The 22,786-nt window shown below is 33.5% G+C and overlaps 1 protein-coding gene across 1 annotated transcript; it reads right to left on the reverse strand.

The window, feature by feature from the left end:
- Positions 1 to 646: 646 nt before the first annotated feature.
- LOC106074633 (lysosomal aspartic protease-like) lies at positions 647 to 17,751 on the reverse strand. The gene is made up of 9 exons (XM_056045286.1): positions 17,429 to 17,751; positions 15,653 to 15,800; positions 14,589 to 14,712; positions 13,811 to 13,929; positions 5,008 to 5,207; positions 4,112 to 4,234; positions 3,761 to 3,902; positions 2,986 to 3,084; positions 647 to 2,124 (listed from the first exon to the last, which is right to left on the reverse strand). The coding sequence occupies exons 1-9, from the start codon at positions 17,515 to 17,517 to the stop codon at positions 1,882 to 1,884; spliced, it is 1,287 nt and encodes a 428-aa protein (XP_055901261.1). The 5' UTR covers positions 17,518 to 17,751; the 3' UTR covers positions 647 to 1,881.
- Between the last annotated feature and the right edge of the window lie 5,035 nt (positions 17,752 to 22,786).

The following is a 22,786-nucleotide window of genomic DNA, read 5'->3' on the forward strand; positions in this document are numbered from 1 at the left end:
TTCTAGTAAGTTTTTACTTGAAGAGTAAGCTTATTTGTTCATATCTTTGTAAAAAAAAAAAAAAAAAAAAAAAAAAAAGCTGCTTACGAATGTTTCAAAGATGCTAGCATTGCACAGATTAAAAGATTTCAACAAGCCCTTGTAGAACATGGATGGAACATTTCACTTCGCCCACAGGCCCTAAGTTTGCCTATAATTTTATTGGGATGTTTCTGAAGCAAAATAATTTGGGCATTTAAAGAAAAATTCTCAGGTTTTAAGAGGTTGGTACTAGGGTTAGCAATAGTGTGGAGTTGAGCTATTGAAATATAAAAAAAAACTTCTGCTAAAAATTATTTTCTCTGGATACACATTTCAGCACGAAGTTTATAAGTCTACAGTCTGTTCAGCTTGTGATTATGGTGCGGTTTAATTTTTCCTTTTAGTCTTTGATCTAGATGTGTTAATTGTGCTAAATAGAACAAAAGCTATACAGTGGAACCTTAATTGCGAATCTGCAGTGCAGGCTTGTTTTTTTAATAGCATAGAAAAAAAAAATAGAAAGTAAATTAATCTTCCAACTTTTTGACTATGGTGTAGATAAGAAAGTAGTTCACTGTAACTGCATACAGAATATCCTAGTTGCTCAACAAAACAAAAAATACAGTCATTTTTTATTTCTATTTTTATTTGAAATCATAATCAAGAAAAAAAGGTGAACATAAGCAATCAAAAACATGAAGCAATAAAGGAATGCTAAAATAACATACAAACCCCATACAAATCAGGCGAACAGATTTTTGAGGACAGTGAAATGTTTTTTTTTGAGATTTTCTTAAACAGAGGAAAAACTAGAAATAGCTGTTAATAAGCTGTGTTTTTTTTTAAGGTACATTATAGTTTGTGCACTTTTTAGCACAGCCGAATCTAAAATGTTCTAAGCTCTTCCGTTGGTAGCACAAAAATAATTTGAATATAAAGGAAGCAGTAGACTTCCACTCTTAAAACTCGTATAAAAAAAAAACAAGATTTTGATTATATTTGTAATTGTTGGCACATCAGCACAATTTAGGTCATGTTGAGCCCATTCAAAAACAAATAGGCAACTATTTAACTCTTTATCTCCATAATTATTTATCACATTCTAGTGGAATCAACGTTAGTATCGTCAGTTAGGAGAGAAAGAGTTAAGTGATAATAAAGGGGATTTAATATGACTTCACAAATTGAGATATTGTTAAGATTATTGCTTAATTCTTTTTTTATTTAGCTGGCAACAGTGAAGTTCAATTTAGAGTCCTTGAAATTGTTTAGTTTTTCATGAAAATCTCAAAAGATTATTTTTTTAGTTGCACATATCAGGCCAGTGTGAAATTTGTTAACCCTTCCTTGTGTGGAATTTGTATTTTTGAACATTGCTAATAAAATATTTCTAAATCTACACCAAGATAATGTACAATACTTAAACTATAAAGAAGATAAGTGCTTGTACAGTCCCTGTGAGAGCAAGAATTCGTACACTTTCACAAGCATCAAAGAGTTATATTTGTTTTTGCAAGCAAACTGAACATAAATACAGAGGTGCTTTGCACTTTCATTCTGTAAATTAGTTATAATTTTACATTCCTGTGTATATCGAAAGCAAAGAATAATTTAAAACTATTATCACAAATATAGATATGAAAATGATCAGAACATTAAAATTTCATAAATGATTTTTGTTATTTCCAAAAACCAACAAAAGCACTGAAAAAGGTCTAGGTTGCTGTTTTTTTAAATAAGGTACGTAATGTTTTCAAAAAGCCTGAAAACTAAATAACACAACGCTTTCATATTTTCTAACTAACAATTGGTGATGTACAACAACATTCATAACAAAAATTCAACTTTCAGATCAATCACTTAGTAACCCTCCACTTCATCCCATTCTTTGCTAGCAAAACTTTTGAAATGCAAACTGTTAGATCTCTGGGTAGGAGTAGGATCCTTTGTTGGGGCAAAACCAACTCTGCCATTGGTCATATCAAACTCTGTGTAATAAGGGCCAATAAAAACATCACCCAAGATCCAAAGAGGTCCCATAGGTGCAGGAACATCCAGGCCGATAAATCCACTAATGCATTCAGATTGTCCCATGGTTGTAACCTAAAAAACAAAGAAAATTCTGGTTGATTTAATGCAGGTCTTATAAGATGTTTTTGTGATAACCTTAACTCTCATGTACAGAATAAGCTGTCCTACAAGAACAAGATATAATCTTGCTGTACAAATAACAAAAATCTAATCTGCTCATAAATCTTTGATAAGAAACTGCTACTTGGCAAAATTTCTTATAGCTAGATAAGTGATCAGCAACTCAAGGCTCCTCTAAGCTCTTGAAAACTGGAAATGCCCATGTGATTGTTAAGTTTCCTCAATGGGGCCCCCCATAAACATGTTCATATTATATCTATATTGTAATGGTGCCCATATAGACTAATACAATCACATACTTTTCTTTTCTCGGGAAAATCTATTGTTTTTACATCTCAAAAAGCTTAAAGCGCTTTAAAAAAAAAAAAAAAAGGATCTATAGTTACATCTCCTAAAAGCATGCCCACTGTATTTTTTCTTATGCACAATATAAACCATTTTTGAAACAAGATAAAGATTGTCTATGTTTTGCTTAGTATTTCCTCCAAAACTATATACACAGATTAACATTGAATTTCACTATTGTCTTCATCATGCTAGAAATAGGTTCAAATGCCATTAGTGGTCTTTCTTTTTTTTTTTTTATGTCTGAGTGCTGTAATTGCCACCTACAAACTTCCACATTATTTAGAATAACTTTTGTGCAGAAGTTTTATTAACCAAAACAAAAAACAATTTTTTTTTTCATGAATAACCGAAAAGTCAGAGCACATGCAAAAAGTACAGGTCAGACATTTGATTTTACCCTGGATTCTGTTATGTTTTTTTTTCAAGGAAGTTAAAACAAAGAGCTTTAAAAATATTAATACTTACAGTCAAAACATATTCAATAGGTGTCAGCACAAAGTCTTTGCCTCCAAGAGTGATAGTAACATTTGGCATGTTGGGTATGTTTGCACAGTTCACCAAGTACTGAAATAAGATGAGGTTAAAGTAACAATTAACTTGCTGGGAATATTAGCACAGAAATGCAAAACTAATCTGCTTTCTTAATCTGCCCCTATCTAAATGTCCCTTCCTTTAAACACCCATAAACCACCAATACCTATCAATTTACACTATTGCTTTTGAATAGTATGATCCATAAAGTAAAACCAAAGCTCTCATACAAGACAACAGAAAGGTCTATGTCTGCAGCTTTTGTCAACTTTTCAGACCCTTTAAAATTAATAGTTCCAAATTAATAGTTCCAAACAAAAAAAAAAGCTGATTATTGCGTATACAAGAACAACATGATGACCTATATTACAACAAGCTAAAACTGGCAGAAAGATGACATTAACAAAATTTAATTTTAATGAACAGAAGACATTTTGAGTGTCCCAAAGATTTTGACAGCTTTTGGTTTTCGACATAAATAAATAAAAGTCTCATAAAGAAATACAATTTGTACTAAGATTTTAAAAATTTTATTTTAGAGAGTGTTGCTCTAAAAATGTATTTAATTTTTCTCATAAAATGTTACAAGACATTTAATTAGTGCTTTAATACACTTAATATTTTATAGATGGTAGATGCAAAAAATGCAGGTTTCAAATGATTCCAAAGGCAAGATTTTTTTTTTCAGTTAATGTAAATTACAACGTACCTCTCCACCAATGAATTTGGTCGCACCAATCTGAGCATTCAATTTAGCTATCTCTGCAGTGGGGCCACCCAACAAAGAAGTGCCAGTATCAGCAATGGCCTTGCAGCCACCATTACAGTAAGTTGTTGAGGCCACACTCAAACTTTGAAAAAAAAAAAAAAAATAATAATAAATTCAATTAAAAACTAAAAAGCATTAAAACATTTATATATAAATCTAGTAATCATTTCACTAATGTGATAGACATCAAACATCAAAATGAAGCGATGACCATTACATATAAAATTTAAAAGCCATTCAATATTTAACCATTTTTATTTCTGTTTTCAAATAATGGAATTTTGTTCTTACCCATCCATTCTGAACTCCCAGTAACCTTTTTGAGTAACAGGGACATATGTAAAGTTTCCTTCATAAAAGGCTGGATCGCTGCCACCAAAAACTATTTCTCCACCTTCACTGGCAGAAGCATTTCTATAATCAAAACAATGTAGAGAATTACTACAACTCCCTCCAACTTAAAAAAACCTAGGTTAAGACCATTTTCAAACAGAAGATTAAAAGGGGAAGTAGTCATAATAATCTCCTGGTCATTCCCTATATTTGCTGGACTGTGTTTTAGTTGTATCAATGGTCCTAGGTTCACACCCTGCACAAGGTTTCGGCTAGGATGTATATCTAAAGGAGCATCCAAAACATGTCAAACAAAAAAGGAAGAAAAGAAAGTTCAACAAGACAAGAGCAGAAGTGGGTTTAGTTTAGACTCAACTTGAACTAACAAAAAATATCAGAAGAAATTTGATAAAGATCTCTTTTATTTATGTCTTGTGACTACAACAAGTGTATGGAAACTGATAAGTCATAAATACCATGTCTGAAAATGTTTGCTGATGAATACTTTTTTGAGAGAGTAGTACTAAAGTCTTAAATACATTTGCATAGTTTCAATTTTTTTTTCAAAACTATTACTTCTTCGTTATCATTTATAAGATGGAGGGTTCAAATGAGTAGTCTTATTTCTGCAATGAACTGTGCAACGATTTCCAGAATAGGCATCTCTCCATATAGTTTTTCTATAGGGAGGTTTGGGGCCAGTGACTTATTCGGGCCTGACTATTACAATACAAACACTATTCTAGATTACTGTCAAAGACTTGTAGCTGCATCTGGTTTAATTTCTGCCTTCTGCAGGTCTGATGATGACCCACGTTTAATTGCAAGTCTAATTTCTAGTTATTACAATGTACCTGTTCAAGAAGAATGAGAAAACTGCATCAGCAACCAACTTCTGCTCAACCATTCGATAAAAGGGAGGAACAACTCTGTCCACTGATATTGTGTCATATCCAAGGCCTAAAATACCATCAAACTTGGCAGCAACAAAGGTAATGCCGGGCTGTGTCACTGCTTCAGCAAAAGTTTGATTCTGAACTTGAATGTCGCCAATCTAACCAAAAAAAAAAGTACAAATGATACACATGTTTTATCTTAATCCTATCTTGATTAAAATAATTTTCTACTGCTATCAACACTCAATCTTAATTACTGAAATGCTGTTTTCCCGAAATAATTATTTCTAAATTTTTATTGTCTAGATTATTGTCAAAGACTTGTAGCTGCATCTGGTTTAATTTCTGTGTTCTGCAGGTCTGATGATGAGATACTTTTAATTTAAGGTGGGCAAGTCTAATTTCTAGCTAGTTTCATTTACAATGAAACTAAAAAGGAAAAAAAAAAGTTGGGGGGTGTCCCCAGATTGTTTTCATTCATATATTTAAATTAAACATCTATTTATTTTTAAAAACTTTTTTTTCAAAATTACTTTAAAATGTTTTATTCAGAAACTTTTTTTTTTTAAAAAGTAGAAGATTTTGCATAATGGCTGTTGTACTTTTTTATCTATTTAATTCATTGTTTTCACCAATTCAAGCACTGAAATTGCTTTAAGAAAAATGCAATATCCTTAATTAAATGACATTTATAGCTGATTTTAGAGCTTGAATTTAAATTATATAATTTTTAACATCCCATCTGCAGTCACTGAGCAAAGAAAGATAGTCTTTAAAAAGTTCAAGGGCACAACAATGTCTAAAGTGTGCTGATGTGCCCAAAAAAAATAAATTTTAAAATAACATTATAACTAATTATGCTTATAAGCTTTAAAATACTTTTTTTAAAACCTCATTTCTAAATATCTATTTATTTACAACTACAGCGAATAGATCTCCATCAGATACAACAAAATATTTAGGTCACAGCTGGTTCTACTATCCACATGAAATACTGCATTTTTTTTTAAATTTTTTTTTATTAAAAGACTATTCCCTTTCTACTACTTGTTGTATGGCTCAGTTAAATGTAACCACTCAAGCATTTTTTAAGCTTTCGACCAAATTAAAATTTGTATTAAAAAAAAAATAACTGTTACAAACTATTGGGAAGGCACATGACTTAGGTGTCACCACCTCAAAGTTGGTTCCATAGAGTAGAAACCCTAATTCTGCATTGTGTATGTTAATTCCATATTGTGAATCTTATTCACAACCCATGTGGCACTAAGGTGAACACTTTTGACCTTAGGTGAACCAGAGAGTTAAAGGCAGTCAGTCCACATAGAGATCTTGTAGCAAGCACTTGTATTGAGTCACTTAAGATATAAGCAGTAGAGTTAGATGTTTAAAGTAGTTGGTTATAGAATAAGTACTAAGTTGTGATATTCGTATATTACTGTTGGATTAATACTGACCATTCCTGGGTCGAATTGTATGGTGTATTCACTATGTGGTGTTATATTAAACTTATTGTGTCTGCTACACCCAGCGTCATTTCATTATTCAGTGATTTGTAACAAGAACCCAATGTCACCACCACGCCTACATTGATAACCACGGCCACATTCATAACATATAAAAGAACGGTGACATTTATGGTGTCAGAAGTGCCAGCAAACAGCATTTATAGTGTCAGAAGTGTCAGCAAACGATATTTTATGATGTCAAAAGTCAGAACTGCTAACTTAAAGGATTTATGAGCACCAGAGGAACAAGTCAAGAATTTTTTTCTATTGCTGTCAGAAGTATTTTAATACTACAGTTACTTACAGTAACATTTATACGGATATTTTTGAAGTTGGCAAGTGAACTATTTAGTTAACACATGGAAAAGTAACTCTAAAAAATATTTGTTTACACAAATCATGACGCCACTCAACGAGCAAGAAAGCTAAAACCTGATTATTATAGACTCTACTATTTTTCTCATTTGGTCGTTCAGCGACACATTCAACATTATAGAGATGACCTAGATCTACATTTATTGAGACCAGCACACAATTTTTCAAGTGAGATTCACGTGATCCAAGAGTGACATTATTATTATCTTCAGCTAGTCTAACACTACTAACAGAAAACAGAGCTGAAATTGAAAGTTAACGGTGCCTACTATTTTAACTTGTACTTCAAGATTGAACTTTACATGAATTGCAACTAATCCAGAATGTATTAATTTTTTTTGACTACACACTTGGTATCTAGATCTACTACTACATGTCATGTTGACCTGCCATGACACAGTTACCGTTAGCGAGCTATTTTTTCATCTGTGATGAACTGAACAATTTGAACTGTTCCTGTCTGAGCTGTATTTTCAACTTTTCCAGTTGACTACTGTCCTAAGTGTCATTTATCTGGAAGCCTGATTTATGTGGTTGTACTTTTTTTGTACACCAGTGGAGATAGCTTTAGGAGCACAGCATTGTTCAAAGTTACTTTAACATCCTAAGCGAAAGAGATCAAACATGATATGCTGAGACAACCTGATCTTACAACCTGTGTGGGTGAAACTAGACAACCGTGATACTACAACCGGTGTGGGTGAAAATCTAGTACTACAAGTCATTCAAGTCATCGTTTGAAGACAGCTGATATATGGTCAGTCGAAGTAGCTGACATATTCAAGAATCATCTACATCGAGTGCTCGTCATAATTCTAATGACACACTCCTATTGTCGCTGTCTAACAGCACATTTAATAAGAGAGCGCTCTCACTCTTAGACCTCTCTTGTCGTCACTACCTAAGGTCATTTTTAGTTATTTATATTTGTTTCAGCAACTGTACGAAACAGTGGATTACCTATCAAGCACATGAATTATTTATTGGATTACTTGTCAACTATATGAATTGTTTAATGGATTATCTGTCAAACATATGAAGTATCTATTGGATTACTATTGTTCAAGAACTTGAGTACCGTATCATTTAACATTGTACTGTGGATTTAACAAGTGGATTACTTATGAACTGTACCATTGTGCTGTGGATTTAACAAGTGGATTACTTATGAACTGTACCGTTGTGCTGCGGATTTAGCAAGTGGATTACTTATGAACTGTACTGTGGACATATTTTATGTGGAGCATCACCGGAACTTTATGTACAAGTCAAGCATCAAGTGAATATTTAAGGGAAGTAACTTTAATTACCCTTAGTATTATCAGTATTGATTAGTTCTCTTTGAACTACACCACAATTTTTTTCATTGTTTACATTTGTATTTATATATACATTTGACTTTAGGGACTAAATTTAATTATCTATTGAGTCTGAGCATTTAAATTTTTTTTTCAAGTAAGCATCCAGGTATTGGTAGGGACTCTTTAGATAAAGTAAATACTTGATCGTATAGCTGTATTAGTCAAGTTTGTATTTCGTCAAGTATCTATCATATTGTTAAACTCTTGTATTGATATTGTCTTGTTTACATTTGTTGAATTTTCTTTTGCGTCATTGTTATTTCTCATTGTAATTCTTTTGTCTACTATTTCTACTATCTTGTAATGTCTCTTTAAAGCAGACTGTTTAGTATCTATAGTGTATTTATGTTTGTCTAATTACTTATTAATATAGATATTTATTTTACTTCTTATTTCAACCTATTTTTTATTATTATCAACACTACACTACACACTTGATACACTATGGGATATACTTTTATTTGAAATTGTGACAAGATTGATTGTATATAATATATACTTTGAGCACATTGAACTGTTTTGATACTATTGATACATTGATCACTATTTATCAGACTAATAAGGCTCACATAATTGTGAATTATTTGTTGCAATAAATTTTTACATTGCAAGTGGAGATACTAAAAATACATAATCACATAATTGATCAGTAAAGTATTACATTACGAACTAGACAAAGTACCAAGAATAACTGAAGATACCTCATAACCTCAATTGTTTCGCACAAAATATATATCTACTATTACCTGTAATTACTATTTGAGCAATAATAAGTATTTATTGTACAATATTTCATTTACAAATATCTAGTACACATATCTATTACTAAACTATATTACTAATTTGAATCTTTGAAAATGGCTGAGTATGAAAAACTAATAGAGATAGTGGAAAAACTAAAGTTAAAAGAAGATGATAGAGCGGCATTCATCAAAATTGAAATAGATAGAATTAGATTAGAAAAAGACAAGCAACGGGAAGAAAGGCTACATGAAAGAAGACTGAGAGAGAAAGAACAAGAAAACTTAGAGAAAGAAAAAGAACGCCAGCATGAAATAAAATTAAAAGAACATGAAGAAAAAATGGCCAAGCTAGCAAAAGAAAATAAAGACAATTCAGCAAGTCAAACTTCATCTGCCTACAATTATCAGTACCACAGCAAATTTAGGAACTTTGACCCAAAAGAAGACACATTGGAAAATTTCATTATTCAATTTGAATACATCTGTCAAACAGCAAATATGAATAGTGCACAAATGGCTCAACAACTGCTAGCTAACTTAAGAGGTGAACCACTAAACATCATCGACACACTAACTATGGAGCAAAGAAAAGACTACAACACAGTAAAACAAAGACTTATTGAACATTTTGGCAAAACGGAGGAGCACTATCGAAAACTTTTTAGGGAAATAAAACTAGCCAAGAATGCAGATTTAAAAAGAACAATACATGACATGCGCCAGAACATGACAAAGTGGCTACAACTCGCAAACTGTAACTTAGATGACCCCAAACAGATATTAGATTTCTTTCTCATTGAGAATGTGTTAATAAATGTTACAGATGCAGCATTCTCATTCCTGAAGGAGAGAAAAATAAAAAATGAAGCTGAATTGATATCAAACTTAACAACATACAAAGACTCACACCCAAACATCACCATTGACAAAAGGGAATTGTACAATGTAGCTGCAACAGTGACAGAAAACCATCCAAGATCTACAAATAAATTTAAATATGCCAAGAGCATACAATGTTTTTTCTGTGGCATATTGGGTCACACCAAAGCAGAGTGCAGAAAGAGAATGGCATCAGAAAAACAACAACATGTAAATAGAAACCATAAATATGGAAGAGATAACAGAACTTTCCAGAGCTTCAGTCCCAACTATAATAGATCCTATCAACAACAATATAACAGAAGAACATGGCAAAGCTACAGTCCAACTAACAGTAGATCACATCAAACAAACAGAAGATGGCAAAACAACAGAATGTCTAGAAAAGATCAATTTCAAGATAGACAACATACTTACCACAATAACAATCATACCAGACAAAACATGGCAGCTGTAGCAACTGAAAGACCAATAGAATATGAAACAGTAGCATATATACAGACAAAGGTAGCCAAATTAAAAGTGTATCCTGCCTATGTGGATGGCATTAAGGTATATGCATTACGTGACAGTGGCTGCACCTCAATCATTGTGAAGAAATCACTAGTAAAACCTGAACAGATACTTGAAGACAAGGTCACACTGACTTATGCGAATAAAGACTTATGGGAAGTATGTGAAACAGCATTAGTTTTCATTGAATCACCATGGTTCACTGGTCAATACAAAGCCATAGTAATGAACAACCCAGCTGAAGAACTAATTATAGGGAACATAGAGAATATAGTTGAACTATCAGAAGAAGCCTTAGTAAAATGGGCTAATAGTGTGAATCAAGAAAACATTGAGTTAGCATCAACTACTAGTTCACATGATTTCAACAATGTCAGTATACATGAAGCAACTAAACATAATCAGTCAATTGCAGATACAAATAAAGTAGATGTAGAATGTCAAACAGATTCTAGCACAACACTAAAAGTAACTAGTGAGATACAAACAGAGGAAGTATGCTCCTATACAAATGCTCATAGAGATGAATTCAGACCTCAATACAGAACTACTAATGAGAAAATGGCCTTAACATTTAAAAATAGTAAACAACTAGAACTCTATAGTGCATCAGTTAATGAACGTGATGTTAAGTGCATAATAGATGAAGAATCTACCACAACCTTTGTAGATAAATATTTAGTGAAGCAAGAGAATTATCTAAATGACATAGCTATTGTTACTATGCCCAATAGTAAAATCATACACTGTAAAACTGCTATGGTAGATATTACATCACCATGGATAAATGGGAAATTTAAGGTTGTTGTTCTAGAAAACACTATCTGTTCAATAATTATTGGAGCATATCCAAATTTGGTCAAACCTTGGGAAAAGCCACAAATTAGAACTAATCTATGTCTATACAAATTGCCTGGTAATTGTTCATTGGATGATATCTTATCTAGTGTTGAAAATGTATCTAGTAATTGTACCTATAGTAGTATTGAAGAGCATCCAAAATATGGCTATTTTATGTGGTTAGATAACAAAGATTTTGAGGAATACAAGAAGATTTTGCATGAGATGTATGAAAAAACTATTCAAGGTCAAAGAATTAAAGTCACCATTGTAAATTTCAAAGATTTAAGATTCACACCTTAAAGTAAACACAATTATTTTTACAACCAACTATGAGCATTATTCTGTAAACATTGAGCATTATTCTGTAAACATTGAGCATTATCTTGTAAACAATGAGCACTATTTGTAAACATTGAACTAGAAACCATTTTTAAAAAAAAAACTCTATTTGTAAACAAACTTTGAAATTTGATTACTACATTGTAACCTACATTTTTTCACATTCTTTTGTCAACAAGAATAACATTTTTGTACTCAACAATGTAAACAAACATTGAATTTTTTCCAAACTTATTCAGTACCTAGCTTAATTTTTTCCATGCAATGTAAACATTATTTTTTCTCATTGTATTGAGAACAACTTGGACAAAATTTTTTTCCACAGCTATTGTAAACAAGATTTGAATTTTTTTTACTATGTCATTTATCACAATTATATAACTTAGTCACATTTTTCAATACTATTGAAAAAGGAGATTGATTCATAATGTAACTTATTTATTCAATGTCAATTAGTGTAATTAAATATTGACATACACTTGTATTTTTTTGAAAACATTTTTGTCAAACTATTCTTATGGACTATATGTTTTGTAACAATCATTGATGTAAACAAGAAGATTGTTGTACAAACTTTTTGATATTTCAAGTGCTGAAAGAGACACTTGATATTATTCTTTTAAATTGGACTTACACATTTTTTCACAACAGATTAAAATGAACTAGTAGGAAGTTATGCTTGTATATATATGCTTGAACAAATTAATGTAAACTCAAAGATTGTATCACAACTGACACATTTTCTCAGTTGAATCTTTTTTGACTAAAGATTTTTTTGAACTTTGTACTCAATAATTATTTGATAAACAATGTAACATTAAACTTTTGCCATTACTAGCTACAAATTATTTGAACTGTCATATGGAGAAATACTTAATTGAAACATAAGGTGCATGTAACAAGCACTATGAAGGATACTTATTATTTTGATTTCATGTTCATACTTTTGAGCAAATATTTTGATACTTGAATTATACATATTTACTTGTGTAATATTAATGCACAACAATTTTTTATGGAGATGTCAAACCTCATATTGAAGTAAACAGATACATTGAATTTGTAACAATGATCATTAATCAATTTGATCTTGAATTTTGACACATATATTTTGAATTTTTCTATACTTATCACTTACATATTGAGACTTACTTGTAACATTTTCTACATGATTTGTACATATTGTACTATTGGTGTTAAAAAAAAAAAAAAACCAGACTTCTAACATTGCTATAGTGTCAAAGATTTTTTTATAAATAGATATTGTGAATAAAAAAATTTGTATTGATTTTTCACATTGTGACATAGGAGATTGTCATTGAAATTTTTGTCACACTTTGCACATATTATTATGAAAAAGACTTGTAAATATTGAACACATTTGAACATTGATGTATATATTAGAACTACATGTAAAGAATTATTTGGGATGTTAAGTATTTGACTCAGAGAATTATTTGAATTGCCTTACAAGAATATGATGAATTAGAGAATTTTGCTGCCCTTGTATGAATTTTTTTGGATTCAGCAAATATTTTGTGTAACACTGTCATATTATATATTTTATTGCAAGTTTGTAGTTCTATTTGAACTCTGCAATTGTACATTTCATAGACCCCAAGAATTCCAATTGATCCTACTTATGATAATTATGTTGTCAAGTTGAAAAAAATTTCTTCAAAATTTTTTTCAAAAGGGGGGTGATAGGTAATGTCACCACCTCAAAGTTGGTTCCATAGAGTAGAAACCCTAATTCTGCATTGTGTATGTTAATTCCATATTGTGAATCTTATTCACAACCCATGTGGCACTAAGGTGAACACTTTTGACCTTAGGTGAACCAGAGAGTTAAAGGCAGTCAGTCCACATAGAGATCTTGTAGCAAGCACTTGTATTGAGTCACTTAAGATATAAGCAGTAGAGTTAGATGTTTAAAGTAGTTGGTTATAGAATAAGTACTAAGTTGTGATATTCGTATATTACTGTTGGATTAATACTGACCATTCCTGGGTCGAATTGTATGGTGTATTCACTATGTGGTGTTATATTAAACTTATTGTGTCTGCTACACCCAGCGTCATTTCATTATTCAGTGATTTGTAACAAGAACCCAATGTCACCACCACGCCTACATTGATAACCACGGCCACATTCATAACATATAAAAGAACGGTGACATTAGGAAACAGCCAAAACTCACAGAGAGAACATCAGTACTTAGAAATCCAGTAAGACTTCCAGTTCCATACTGAATAGCAAAGCTAGTTCCATTAGGCTGGTAGGTACTGGATTTGGTGCTATCATACTTATTATGAAGCACTGGCAATGGGAAAAAAAAAAGAAACAAGATTTAAATGATAATAATTTCAATATAATATACAAATTTAATCTAAAATTTAAATTTATTTTACAAATATATTCAATATATATATATTACAAATATATTCTACAGTTATTGAATCAGAGAAGCACTGAATGATAAACTGTGAACAGAATACTATTCTTCTTCTTCTTCGATTTCATTTTACATGTCTAAAGGGTTCAGATCAGTAATCCTATATCTGAGATGAACTGTGCAGTGGTTTCCAGATATGAACTGTGCAGTGGTTTCCAGATCAGGCAATTCTCTGTATAGTTTTTGTTCAATAGGAAGGTTTTGGGGCTAGAGTCTTGTTTTGGCCTCTTGATATACTATTAACAAATAGGCCTACATCCAATGCAGAAAAGGTTTATGGGATAGGTAGTTTGAAGCTCACAAGTTTCTGTGATTTGAATTTATTTTGTTGTCAACAGAGCAAACTGCTTTTACTTTACCAAAACAAAAATAATGAGCTTGATGAAGACCATATTATTCTGAAGCCATGTACTTATCTGCCACCAGGCTCCCTCATCGAGTTAGACCAATATACTTACTTAGCATTGATCAAGCCAAAATAGCAGTTCTTAAATTAATAAAACCAATATTTTATGGTACTTACAACAAGCAATATCACTCCATTTGCATTTCTTTGAAGGTACCCATAAATTAGCTGAGCCAGTATCAAAAACTACTTTAAAAGATTGTGCTGGAGTGCCGAGTCCTATGACTCCATAATATTGTGCCTGTGGAAACAAACGAGTTTATGTTTTAATGTTTAACTCAGGATTCCTCTAAGGTCACATTTATGCTATATCAATATTTTACACGAAAAACTGAGTTGTATGATATATTTTTAATATAGTATTACATGGTGAAATTCTATGCTAAACCTCTATTTTTTTAATCAAATAAGCTTTGCAAAACTTTTAGGAAGTTGAAAATGGCACTAGTGTTCATTGGCCTCAACAAATAAAATAAACACATACAACATCAATGCAATGCTACACAGGAATCAATATAATTAGGTTACACATCCTCCTTTTAAGTTAGATTTCTTTCCCTTGCAAGCTGTGATTGAAGAAAAGCATTTCATGTTTGTTTGTTGTTTTTTTTAATCAAGTTTTGTTTTATCTGCAGAACCTCCGTGCATTTTCAACTAATGGTAAAAGTGTCTACATTTCTGAATCATTCACTAGATGCAAAGAATGCCTGAAGTTTAATTACTTCAACAACACTAGCTCAATGAACATATATTAAGCCTACTAACCAGATTAAAAAAACATTTTTAAATGTGAGGGATTATACCTGATTTCAGAAAATTATTTTATAAAAGACAAGGGAAGCCACAACAGCTTTTATAGGTAAAATTATGTGCACAAATTATTATTGCTAGGGGCAGACTGGCCAGGTGGGCAAATACATAGTGTTCTGCCAACCAAAAGGGCCAGTGGGGTCACCCCAAATTGAATTATGACGATAGGTATGAACTGATGACTGCCATAGCGTATATAACATCATAAAAAAATTTATGGGCCAAATCATATGGTAATTCCAGGGCCAATTTTGACTACTGCCACAGATGTGTATACTCAAGAACAAAATCCCAAGGTCTCAAAGAATCAAACCCAAAACTTTCAGATAAACAATAAAACAACTAACTACCAATCCCTATACTGAACCTACATCCAAGTAGTTACTCAGTGGTTCATAGCCAGGTCCTTTAATGGGTCTGTCACTGTTCATAGCTTTGTACTTCTGTAGCAAATAATCCACATTATTCTGGTGCTCTTTCAGAGTCTGTCGAGCAGTTTTAAACTTGTGAAGCTTGACTCTAAAAGTATCATGATACCAGAGTTTATTAAAAATTAAACAACTACAAACTGAATAATTCTATACACTTGTCTGTGTGTATGTGAGTGATTGTGTGTGTAAAGATAATATTGTGAGATGAATGATATGACAGTTTCACTGCAACACTAGATGTTCTCTACATCTGGTCTGGGTCCAGATGGGAGATTCATGTTCTTGAAACTTTTATTTTGAGCATTCATAGGTTTCATGTTACTTTCTAGGTCTAATGGCAGGCATACTTTTACTTTTTTCAAGCATTGTGGAAATCAGATGCGCAGTGCATCAATTTGATATCTAACTGTACATGTTCTGTCCACTCCAAAAAGGTATATCTATAGACTATGACACTATCATTCACTATGATTAGAGTAACACCATTAGTAAAATCACTAAACTTCTGGACAGAAGAATAAAAAGTAAAGTAGCTATAATACATATAACACCAAACCATAATTTACAAATAGAAAAACAAAACATAATGAAATACTCAGAAAGACACAAAGATAGAGGCACATATCTTTTTCCATACGTTAGAACCAATTTATACAAGTGCTCCTTCTTCCCTAGTGCCATTAGAGAATGGAATGGGTTGCCTGAATCAGCCAGCAAAACCAACAACTTAGCAGAGTTTAAGTCATTGATTAACATGCATGACTAGATTGACACATGAAATGTGTAAGACATATTTATCTTCTTTTTTGAAGTAATATCTGTAATATATAGAAATCTAAGATAAGATGAGTATGAAAATTAGAATTAAAAAAATTAGAACTAAGATTACTTAGATCACTTGGTACAAATACATCTATGCTTATTATAGAACGTTAGAAACGAAAAAAAGTTTCCAAGTCCAAGGGGCTTAGGTGTCACGACCCACAGGTTGAGAACCCCCAGATGTGCTATAAAATCTAGATATAATGTATTAAATATTATCATTTATTATGATTAGGATAATTAGATCTAGATGTTTGTAAAATGTTTTGTTTTGTAAAATGTTTTACATGTTTCGGATGTTCCTTCAGAGTTGAAGATAATTACTTCCTAGTCCAAACCTCCCGCAGGACGACGGGGGATGGGAGCGGGCAGGGTTTGAACCCAGGACCATCGATAAATCTGAATGACAGTCCAGCGCGCAAACCGCACGACCAGGCAGCCATAGATTCTAGATAGACCTATCTAGATGATTGATATAAAATATAATAATCTAAATTAAAATTATGTAGATTTAAGTCTATTAGAATACACTAGATTCATTAGATTGCTAGTAGAGTATTAAATCTAGATCTAGATCTACATTCTACATCTATTCTTTTTTTTTTAGATTAGAAAACTTATAAAATAAATTAGACTCTAGAATCTAGATCTACTCTAGATTCTAGATCTAATAAAATTATAAATCTAGATCTAGTCAAATCTAGTCTATCTATTTAGTAATTTAGATCTAGAATCTAGTATTTTACTTAATTTTAGTAGCCTGTGTTATTTAGATCTAGAAATCTAGATCTATCATCTAGTTACTACTAGTATTATTTATTTAATTATAATTCTATTGACTTAACTTAACTTTCCTAATTGTCTCAATAAGTCAGTTAATTTAGATCTATTTACCTTCTCAACTTTGCTGGTCCTGTTGAATTGCACAGATCTATCAGAACACTGACAGAGAAAAGCAAAGACAGTAAAATTATCCCCTTCATCCTGAAAATGAGAGCACTTATTTGATCTAGTATATTTGTCTGTAGTGTATCTTTAGGCTATAGACTCTAGTATATGTATGTTTGTTATATCAATATTATCAAGATTCTAGTATTCTGCTAGTCCTAGAAGTATGTGCAAAAGCTATGAGACAAAGTCACGTGAAGAGAACCTAAAGTTAGCCTGATAAACTATATGGGCAAAATAAACGCTATCACATGACACAACCTGGCGTGGACTCAAATGAACTTCGCATAACGTAGAATCGATTATTAAATTATGAGATTAAATACCGCAAAACTCTTATGGTGTTCGATTACATTGACTGGCTGCTGCGCCGATATATGTCTATAATACGCATATCTGTCCATTCTTTTATGTTAAATTATGTTAAATTGTCTTCGCGTCGCTTTCTATATTATATCTGCCTCTTCTAGATATACTGGCAGTGACACTGTTCCAAGAAGGAAGGTCTTTGCGAAGCTCAAAGATCTTTGTGATATGGCCAGAGAGTTTCAGTTGGCGTTGTTTTAACACTGGTTAACAGGTAATCATCGTGGAGAACGATTACCGATGTGATAATGTTTCTATCATTTTATATAATCTATTTGTGAAGCGGTCTTGGCCTTCTTGTAGAGGCTGTATATTCATTTTAATGTTTTTATTTATAATTTTTTGAAAAAAAAAAGGTCTGAACCTGAAACACAATGAAACATCAGTGTCCCCTTTTTAGCAACTTAGCTAGAAAAAGAGGAGTGCAGTATTCCAGTTAGCTACGCAGTCCTAGATAGCCTACATATTTAGCCACATCCAGCGACAGCGCAGACATAGGCCTAACCGTTGTCTGCCGGTGGTCTGTTTAGGTTCTCTTTTCGCCGTCTACGTGTCATCGGCAGTTTTTTTCTCAAACGTGTATCTGACGATCTTTGTAAAAAAAAAATAATACTCCTGCTGTCAGCCGCTTTCTTCGAGGTCAGTTAAAGCGTACATCTATAAATAGAGCTTCTATGGTTAATTAAAGCAATCAGCCGCCTGAGCTGGTATTTAAAGCCGGAGAAAATGCTCCCGTCGCCTCATTGTGGCACCTCCGTGGAAACGTCCGCCCGTGGGAAGTGGAAAGACTAAGTACGTGAGCAAACAAGGCTCCCAGTGAGCTACCACTGTATGCTCTAGCGAGTGTACTTGCACGTGGTGGGGGTGTGAGAAAGGCTTGCTAACCAGTACGAAACCCACCGCTACGTTCCCAAACGGGGACCATACGGGTGGTGATGGTCCTCCCACGGGTGCAATGGCACATTATAGGCATATGGAGGACCCCCTAGGGCTCGGCCTCCGCCCTCGCACGGGACGGGGGAACCCGTGTCGTCGGCTCAAGGGACCATGTCCTACGACCAGACGGATGTGATTAAATGATCATCTAGTCGCAGGGGGACTCCAGACAGAGGGGTCGGTGAAGAGCAAACTCCTCATCCTGGCCACGGGGTAAAAACCTTTCCCGAGTCACATGGTTCATAAAAGGGATGCTGTCATCTCGAACCATAAATGGACATCTCTATGGTATTTAAAGCGTTTTCGGGGGGGAGGGGGCACATCTGTTACGCCGACTACCTTTCAGGTCACCAACAAAGATTGTCTTTAGCATACGGTCGTCCTTCATACGGGATATGTGCCCTGTCGTGACCTCCATGACCCCATATCAAAGGTGCCGGCCCTGCCTAGTGTAGCAGTCGAACAATAAGCAGTCTATTAACACAGTCCATACCGGTTACCGCTTCATACAAACCTCGGAAAAACGGAAGTCTCCCAATAGAATCTATTAGTGACCAGAATTTTACAATAGCTGTTCGGTAATTAGCAATGGCAATGCAGATAAAAACTCAAATTTCTATGTTTTTAACACAAATATCGGAAGTTAAATCAATCTATGAACCACGATACTAACTACCAACAAATACAATCCACGCTCCTTCCTTACGAAATATGTATCTCATGATTGCCTGCGCCCTGTGATATATCGGGCGGTCACCGAATAACCCGTGAAGTTAAAGTTTTCCTTCAATGTTTTTTTAAAACCCGGTGTGTGATGTCTTTCAAATTGTTATTGAACAACAAACATCTAAGAAAAGTAAGAAACCCGTATGGCTCTATTTAGTATCAATCTGCAGCACTTTATTCACGACTAAGTTTGAAAATCACACCCTCTACGGGAACTCACCAAGAAAGAAATGGATTTTGATTGGAATGATGAATGCGAAGTCGCCTTTAGAATATTAAGGGAAATGATAGCAACAACACCGGTGCTATGTTTCTATAACGCGGCCAAATCCCTTGAAATTCAGGTCGACAGCTGTCAACATTGGCTTGGTGCCGTGTTAATGCAGAAAGGGAGACCTTTGGAGTATGCATCACGAACCTTGACTCCAACGGAAAAGAGATGGGCTCAAATCGATAAAGACCTAGGCCTATTGGCAGTAATTTTCGGACTCGAAAGGCTAGGACAAATGTGTACAAATGCTCCTTCTTCCCTAGTGCTATTAGAGCATGCAATGGGTTTCCTGAGTCAGCCAGGAAAACCAGTGACTTGGCTGAATTTAAGTCATTGGTTAACATGCATGACTAGATGCATAACGCGTAGGACGTAATCTTCTTTTTTGAAGTAACGTCTGTATTTTATAAGATAAGAGATGTTCCATCATTACACTTTTGGTAGACCTGTCACAATTCTTAATGACCACAAACCACTACAAGCTCTCCGGAGGGCCGCACCCTGTGGCTCTAAGGCCCTATTATGATTTTGTCAAAACGCTAAGTATAAGTAATGAATCATCGTAAAAGGTGAAAAAGCGCTAATCCCCAAAAGCATGCTCTCAAAGATACGTTACGTGCCTAGGAGCCCATCTGGCATACGACAGTGTGATGAGGTGGGCGAGGACTCTGATTTTCCAGCCACGAATGTTAATAATAATATTTCAAATCTATAAAACACATTAACAAACATAATGTAGTCTGAAAGCGCGTGATAACATAGCAAACATAAACACGAGAGTTAAAATTACAAAATGATCTAAAAAAATGTTTTCATTTGAATTTCTTTTTAGCTACGTAACAAATCTTCAGAGCCCCCTTGCTACTTGAACAGATCGTAACAAATTTGTAGGCCTATACTCAATCCCCCCCCCCTCTTAAGCCGTTACGTAGGCCTAATATCCGAGCGTTCTCTTAAGATGGCGACACACCTTCGTGGAGGACCTCAGAACAGTGGACTACAGGTGGGAGGAGGCTTCAGACATTGCCAATGACACATCTTTATGGAGACAACTTGCTTCCCAATGCGCCGAACGGCGCGGGAGGACCTAAGTCTAAGTAAGTAAGTCTCTTAAGATGTTGTCTTGATGCCAAAAAAAAAAAAGGGGGGGGGGTAGTTAAGTTTATGACAATATTTAATATTAAATGTAAAAAAAATAATAATAATTTGGGCCTCCCCCTCTAATGGGGGACTTTCGAATTAGGACTCCTCCCCCACCCTAGCTACGCCACTGCACGTAGGCCTAAGTCTCCGCCCAAATGTGCATCACCTCTAAAGTACAATTTATTGACAAAGTCACGTGGAGAACGCAGACACATGACGTTTCCAGACTTTGTTCTGCGTAGTAAAGTTACAACGTACCGTAGAGTAACGGACAGAAATAGCACACAAGTTGTTCTAACCCAAGGTCTTATTTGAACTTCAAGGACTAGGGCCTAGATCTATATACTCGTAGATCTATCATATCATAGATCATAATCTAAATATCTATGGATCTAGATCTTATTATTTCCTTTTTGCAGTTGGTATTTGTTCCCATATTCTGTATAGTTTGAAATAGATCGAATATCTGGTCTATACAAATAAAACAAAATCGATTGTGGGTAACTTGTTGGTTTACATAATAGTTTAATGTTTTAATTAATTTTCTGCAAATGTGTGTAAAAGAATAAAAACATGCCTACTGTGATAATTAACACTATTTCTTTAAACCTTCGGGCGGTCAAAGGGGGAGGATGGAGCAAATCTTCTGCCATCTTCTCCGTGGAGAAATGTGCAATAAGTGTCTGATTCTTTTTCGTGTAGCCTATAGGCTACTTTTTTTTTTAAGCGTATCAAGGTTTTAATGCGTTTTATACAACTTTTTTTTAAAATCCATTATCTGACGGTTTCGTCTCTCCAGTTTCGTTCTGGTTTTAAAAACAAAAAGTGTACACATTTTAAAGCAGCAGATTCAAACCCAATTTAAAGACACTCGACCAGGCTTCCATTACTGAAAACTAGCTGTTGTTCTATTTGTGTAATAATTAAGTAGGCCTAATAAGCCATAAAATAAAACAATAAACGTTTAATTTATACATTGTAGCTCTAGTGAGGCCAATAGATTCTAAATAATTCTAATAAATAAATATGTTTCCAACTCTATAAAATTATCTATAAGGCCTATCTAGATTTAAAACCTAAATTATAAACTAAATTATAGACTACATGTAGGCCTAATTAATAGATCTAGATTATAGAGTTGAGATCTTCCTAAACATAGATAGATCTCTTTCTCCCATCCGCTCACTCTCTCTCTCTCTCTCCCATTCTCTCTGTGTGTGTGTCTCTCTCTCTCTCTCTCCCATTCTCTCTGTCTCTCGATTATAGCTTAATATGTTTACAAGTGCTTTAAATTCTTCCCTAGTGCTAATAGAGCATGGAACGAGTTGCCTGAATCAGCCAAAAAAAATAAATAAAATAGGCAGAGTTTAAGTCTCTTATTTATTATAGGCATACATGCAGTACTAGATTATCACAACCTGGATATATACGCTTATGGTGTAATTAACGAAGGACAACAGTTAAGTCTGCGCTGGATGTTGCAAGATATGTAGGTCTAGGTCGAAGCTGGAACTGCATGGCCAAGTTGAAACTTTGCACACTTTTTAATTGTTTGCTATCAAAAAAGGGGAGTCAATAACTACCCGTGCTCATTGCAGATGTGGCTGTATCATAGACGGCTGTATATATGGAGTTATTCCGCTTATTACGTCATGTAGGCCTACTCGATTTTTTTCTCCCAGTTCCCATTCTAGGATTGTTGAAATTTTGCACAATTATTTATATCGATGGCAATATTTATCTGGATCAATAAAAATTTAAGTTAATCAATTAGAGTCTACTTAATCTAATTAATTAGTGTTAAATAATTATTTTTATAGAGAAAAAAAGGAGATTATTCCTGAAGTATTCCAATAAATGCA

This window comes from Biomphalaria glabrata, chromosome 10 (assembly GCF_947242115.1).
Source record: "Biomphalaria glabrata chromosome 10, xgBioGlab47.1, whole genome shotgun sequence".
In the NCBI taxonomy this organism is placed as follows: Eukaryota; Metazoa; Mollusca; class Gastropoda; family Planorbidae; genus Biomphalaria; species Biomphalaria glabrata.

Bases quoted from the DNA above. Each gene is read 5' to 3' on its own strand.
- LOC106074633 (XM_056045286.1), bottom strand. From the start codon at position 17,517: ATGAAGGGGATAATTTTACTGTCTTTGCTTTTCTCTGTCAGTGTTCTG. The intron at 15,801-17,428 runs GTAAATAGATCT...TGATACTTTTAG, and splicing joins GGACCAGCAAAGTTGAGAAG to AGTCAAGCTTCACAAGTTTA. The intron at 3,085-3,760 runs GTACGTTGTAAT...ATCTTATTTCAG, and splicing joins CCAAATTCATTGGTGGAGAG to TACTTGGTGAACTGTGCAAA.